Here is a 6,000-nt window from a genome sequence, read left to right as displayed (position 1 = left end):
TAGGGAAAAAAACATATTTACTTTATAAATTACAAACATTCGATTTACACAGGACTTATATGGCATAGCAACTATTTACTAGATGGTTTCGATTGATTTCAGCTGCGAACTCATTGGTAGCAGCAAGCCACCATAGACTCTCTGCTCCTAGAAGGCTCGGGGTGCAGTTTTTAGTGAGCATTTTTCAGATACTCGCTGTACTGTTTCTCGCTCATCAGTTTCGACAACTCGTCCGGTTTTGTTAGTTTTAGTTTGAACAGCCAACCTAAAATAAATCAAGGTTATGTTTTTGTCGTTTTCAAAACAAAAAAAAGAACCAACTCCATACCAGTCTCGTAACACGATGTATTCACTAATGCAGGGGTATCCTCGACGGCCTTATTTTTTTCTGTGACAGCTCCAGAAACTGGCGAGTAAACCTCGCTGGCAGCTTTCACGCTCTCCAGAGCACCGCACTCATCCTTCTGTGACAATTTGGTGCCGACTTCCGGAAGCTGCACAAATACTACATCACCGAGGGCTTCCTGTTTTCCGTCGAGATAAATTGAAGAGAACGAGAAGATACAGTCAGTTAGCGTTTATCGAAAATTATATTCTGATTGTAGTCGCAAATCGAAATAGGGCAATTTGGATTTTTCTCCTATTTTCGGTACAATGACCAGGTAATAAAGGGTACATTCGTGAAGAAAGTTTGTCTTTCCTCAACGGTCTTAGTAATTTTGGGAAGTTGAACTAAACTAGATACATTTCCATGCACACCCCTCATCTTGAAGATGTAGGCGTATGGAATGTTGCATTGCATGAATGTTGATTTGGTAATATGTGTGTAATAAAAATTCAACCATCAAAATGAGGGTGACACCGGCTGAACCAAAGCCGAAGGAAATACTGAAGAGCTAGTGGCTTGAAAAGAACGACGGGTAAAAGATTGTCTTGAGAAAGCAGTTGACAACAGACAATTTCCGCTCACGGCAGTCTCATTGGTTCGGACTCGCGTGAATTTTCTAGCAGGGTAGAGTTTCGTTCGAAAAGAGGAGGCAGAAGTCAAAATTTTTCCGTCCATCCATGGTTGGCCAAAAGTTTCTGTTGATTAATCTCCGCGCAGAATCAAATTGCTGAGCAAGAATAAGTGACAATCGCCTATTACACCACAGGGTCACATTTCTACTGGCAGTGGGAAGTTGCCAGTTGGAGGAACATCAACCGATCCAGACAGCCGTGAAAACCACGTGTGGAGCAGAAGCAGCTGGAGTAACTCGAAAAGACCCCCCTGCACAGTGTTTTATTGCACTACATTGCCAGCAAATTTGTGGTTTCACACAGAACGAATCAGAAGAAGCGGATTTTGTTCCGTTGCAGCAGCAGCAGCAACAGTATCATCAAGGGAGAAGATCCGGATCTCGTGAACGGCTTGGGACTCAAAGCTGGACTCTTGCTGATCGCAGTATAGAGAGGCACACACCGTAGAGGTCATCCGATGCGCCGGGCATTAACGATACGATGTAGCCACTTCGTTCACCGGATAAGTTCACCTTAGCCCTCTTTTTTTTTTTTTAACAATGGAGAAGACCTTTATGTCCTAGCCTAGTACACGTGCTATTGGTAGGGTCCAATCTACCTCACGGGGTGCACTGGGGGCGTGTCGGACTCGAATGGTGACTCTTCCATTAATACCGACTAAACTCCATTGGGCTCCGCCATCTATTCCCAGGAACTACCTTTCGGCATTACTTCTGGGGGGATGGCCGTACTTAGCGTACGCTCTCACTCGTGCCTTACATTCTCGCACACTCAGTCCCATCTCGGCATGGGTAGACCATACCTCCGTCTATCATCCGCCAATTCACTCACTCTGACTCCTCGCCTGCTGCTCGGCGCTCCATGCTCTCTGCAGCCGGCAGGCAATCTGAGTGGTAGCAGTCGAAACTGCGTTCCACTTCTCTACCGCTTGGCACATCCCCTGTACAAGGGTATCAGGGGTTGTGTCCAAGCCGCAGACGTCTAGCATAGCGCCTCTTTCGACGTCGAAGCGGGGACATACGAATAGTACGTGCTCCGCAGTTTCGTCGACACCTGGGCAGTCTGGGCAGACTGGGGCCTCAGCGTGCCCAAACCTGTGGAGGTACTGTCGGAAACAGCCATGGCCTGACAGGAATTGTGTCAGATGGGAGTGAACTTCCCCATGGGGTCTTCCCACCCAGCTAGATATGTTAGGTATCAGCCGGTGGGTCCACCTACCTCTCGACGAGTTGTCCCATTCGCGTTGCCATCTGGCGACCGAGGTCACCCTGGCACGCTCACGGACTCCACTATTGCCACGCAATTCGAAACAATCTTCGTCTTCCCGGATGACCAGCCCGACTGGCATCATACCCGCTATCACGCAGGATGCATCGTGTGATACCGTGCGGTAGGCAGATATCACTCTGAGACACATCAAGCGATAGGTGCTCTCCAATTTGCGACGGTAGCTGGTTACTCCCAGTGCCCTCGCCCAGGACGGTCCACCGTATCTAAGGATAGATACGGCGACACCGGCCAGTAGCCTGCGTCTACTGGCGCACACCTTGGAGCTGTTGGACATCATCCTCGATAATGCCGCAACAGCCACCGAAGCCTTCTTGCACGCATAGTCGACATGGCTACCGAAGGTCAGCTTGTCGTCTATGATGGCCCCAAGAATCTTCAGACTCCGCTTAGAAGTTATCTCAACTTCTCCCGCTTGGATAACTGCTTGTTGTACCGACTTGCGGTTATTGACAGCAACCACCTCCGTCTTGTGGTGGGCGAGCTCTAGGCCTCTCGCGCTCATCCATTCCGCCACTATGCTTATCGCGTGTGCCGCCGTTAGTTCTGCCTCGGAGATTGACTCCCCGTAGACCGCCAGGGTGACATCATCGGCGAAACCGACGATTTTCACACCCGGAGGGAACTTTAGTCTCAGAACCCCGTCATACATAAGGTTCCATAGTACCGGGCCCAGGATTGAACCTTGCGGAACTCCTGCGGTAATGAGAACACTTTGCTGACCGGCATCGGTCTCGTATAATAGTACACGGTTCTGGAAATAGCTTTCCAAGATCCGGTACAGGCCCACCGGCAGGCCAAGCCGGTGTAACGAGAGTGCGATGGCATCCCAGCTTGCGCTGTTGAATGCGTTCTTCACGTCAAGTGTCACTAACGCACAATATCGAATGCCCCGCCTCTTCCGTTGGATCGCTATCTCGGCAGTCCTTACCACTGAGTTGATAGCGTCCACCGTGGACTTTCCCTTTCGAAAACCGAACTGATTACTTGACAGGCCCTCCGTACCTTCTGCGTATGGAGTTAGCCTGTTGAGGATAATCCTCTCAAGCAATTTGCCCGTCGTGTCAATCAGACAGATTGGTCTGTACGCCGATGGGTCGCCAGGCGGCTTCCCGGCCTTCGGCAACAGTACCAGCTTCTGCCTTTTCCATCTATCCGGAAAACGGCACTCGTCAAGGCATCTCTGCATAGCCAACCTGAACATGTTCGGGTTCGCCATGATTGCTGTCTTGAGAGCGCTGTTTGGAACTGCATCAGGCCCTGGAGCTTTATTCACCGCTAAAGAATTAGCAACTGCAAGTAGCTCTTCGTTCGTCACCGGGGCCACCATGTCGTCCGTACCCACCGTGCCTTGCGGCGCTGGGGGCCAGGGACTTATGGTTCGGGACGGGAAGAGTACTTCGATAATTCTCGCCAACCGTTCTGGTGACCGTTCTGGAGGTGAGGAGCCCCCTTTGGTCTTTGCCATCACGATCCTGTAGGCATCGCCCCACGGATTCACGTTGGCCTCCTCGCACAATTTGTCAAAACACACTCTCTTGCTGCGCTTGATGGCCTTGTTAAGGGCCGATTTCGCAGCACGAAACACTTCACGTCGTTCCACTCTAACCTCCTCAGTGCGGGCTCGCTGCATCCTACGTCTAGCTTGTAGGCAAGCTGACCGTAGGGCTGCGATCTCTGCACTCCACCAATATACCGAGCGTCTGCCATTTCTTGGCAGGGTCTTCCTCGGCATAGTGGCGTCGCACGCGCGTGATAGAACAGCTACCAGCGCATCCCCGCTTAGACTGTCGGTGTTGGCCTTGAAAACTTCGCTGTCGAAGTGATTGGTCTTCCACCCGCGTACCTGACAGGGATTACCCACCCTAGAATGCTGCACACCAAAGTTGATCCTGAAGCGTATTGCTAGGTGATCACTATGGGTGTAGCCTTCGTCTACCCTCCAGTCCATGTCTGGGACCAAACTTGGACTGGCAAACGTTACGTCAATCCACGACTCGACCCCATTCCTACGGAATGTGCTAGCGCAACCATCATTGACTAGCACTGCGTCGAGTTTCGCAAGCGCCTCCAGAAGCGCTTGGCCCCTACCATTTGTATAGCGGCTGCCCCCCTCCACCGCCCAAGCGTTGAAGTCACCCGCTATGACAAACGGCTTTCGTCCCACCATGTCAGACGAAAGCCTATCGATCGTCTGGCTGAACTGTTCTATTGGCCACATAGGTGGGGCATAGCAGCTACAATAGAACACACCATTGATCTTGGCAATCGCGACACCCTCCGCAGAGGACTGAACTACCTCCTGGACCGGGAACCGACCCGTTGCACAGATTGCCGCCATTCCAGACCCGTCCGCCACCCAGTTGCCGTTGTCGGCAGGGACGTTGTACGGGTCGGATAGAAGGGCGACATCTGTCCCCGACTCCAATACCGACTGCCACAGTAACTGCTGAGCAGGTGCGCAGTGGTTAAGATTCAGCTGTGTGACGATTGCCATTGCTTCCTCTTTCCCGCCTCCCCGAAGGGACAAGCAGGTCCGCCCATAACATGGTTGCGGCCCTGCTTCTTGCTAGCGCAGATGAGACACTTGGGTGCCCTCTCGCATTTCAGCGCCTTGTGTCCCTCCTCGCCGCAGCGACGACACAACTTGCTCCTGTCTGGGCCCTTACAGTCGTATGACTTGTGGCCTGGCTCCAGACATTTAAAACACCGGTCCACTGAAGGCGGCTGGGGTATGCTAACTGGGCATACTGACCATCCGATCTTCAACTTCCCTTTGTCAGTTAATTTCTTGGCTTCCGCGGCCGGTAACTTGAAGTAAGCTACCTGCGTGCCAAGCAACCGCTCCCTGATACGTACAGAGTTCGGATCGATCTCGACGCCGCACTGCTGCTTAACGGCCGAGACGACGTCCTCTGCGTTTGTGATCTCGTCCAGTTGCTTACACTGGAGAGTCACTTCCGCTCCCAACGACCTCACCTGAGCGCTGTTTCCCAAGTCCTCTTGGGCCAACCTCCTATACGTTGCTCCATTGGATTGTGCACCACGCTTCAGCACCAAGATCATTTCGCCATCTTTGGTGCGTCTGACGCTTTGCACATCCTGTCCTAAATTCGAGAGGCTTTCGGCCGCCCGCATCGATTTTAGGACATCCGCATAGCTGCCCCCGTTGGTTTTCACCAGCAGGGCCTCTCCTCTGTCCCTCGCCTTCTTTTTCGCGGGTCGAGGTGCGTTGGACTTCCGCTCCCTGCTGACCACCTGCCATTCGCCATCTTGTACCGATGGCGCCGGCAGGCTGGTGCCAGGTCGCTCCGCAGTACGCGCCCGATTGGCGGCTTTCGCCATTTTAGGCTGAGAAGTCGCCTTCTCGGGACGCCGCCCTGCGGGATCCTTCGCACCCGGATCCGCACCTCCCAAGCGACGTTTGGCCTTGTTGGTTGTACGTCGTTTGGCATTACTGCGCGTGCCTACATTAGGCCTAGGCCGCTTCGCAGTCTCCCCCTCCATTAAGCGTTTGGTGGCCGATAAGGCGAAATCTATCGCCTCCTGCGCCATCGTCGCTCCGCCGTGAAAGGAGAAGGCCTCGGTTTGGATACCGCGATCGGCCTTCTCTCTTTCCGGCAACCTCTTCATGTAGGCTACTTGTTCTTGTCTTGCGACTCGAACAGCCTGACGAAGCACCAGCAGGTTCTG

The 6,000-nt window shown here is 52.7% G+C and overlaps 1 protein-coding gene across 1 annotated transcript in view; it reads right to left on the bottom strand.

Annotated features, from left to right (window-relative positions):
- The window catches only part of LOC131690428 (glycine cleavage system H protein, mitochondrial), a 28,482-nt gene continuing 22,482 nt past the window's right edge, over nt 1-6,000 (bottom strand). Inside the window, exons 3-4 of the mRNA XM_058976176.1 lie at nt 329-524; nt 1-265 (exon numbers count right to left, since the gene is read on the bottom strand). Of these exons, the coding sequence (XP_058832159.1) occupies nt 171-265; nt 329-524 (291 nt within the window). The 3' untranslated portion in view covers nt 1-170. The remainder of the gene's footprint in view (nt 266-328; nt 525-6,000) is intronic.

The sequence above is a fragment of the Topomyia yanbarensis genome, chromosome 3 (assembly GCF_030247195.1).
Source record: "Topomyia yanbarensis strain Yona2022 chromosome 3, ASM3024719v1, whole genome shotgun sequence".
Classification (NCBI taxonomy): Eukaryota; Metazoa; Arthropoda; class Insecta; order Diptera; family Culicidae; genus Topomyia; species Topomyia yanbarensis.
The sequence above is the reverse complement of the archived record's forward strand: the minus strand, read 5'-3'. Positions and strand labels throughout refer to the sequence as shown.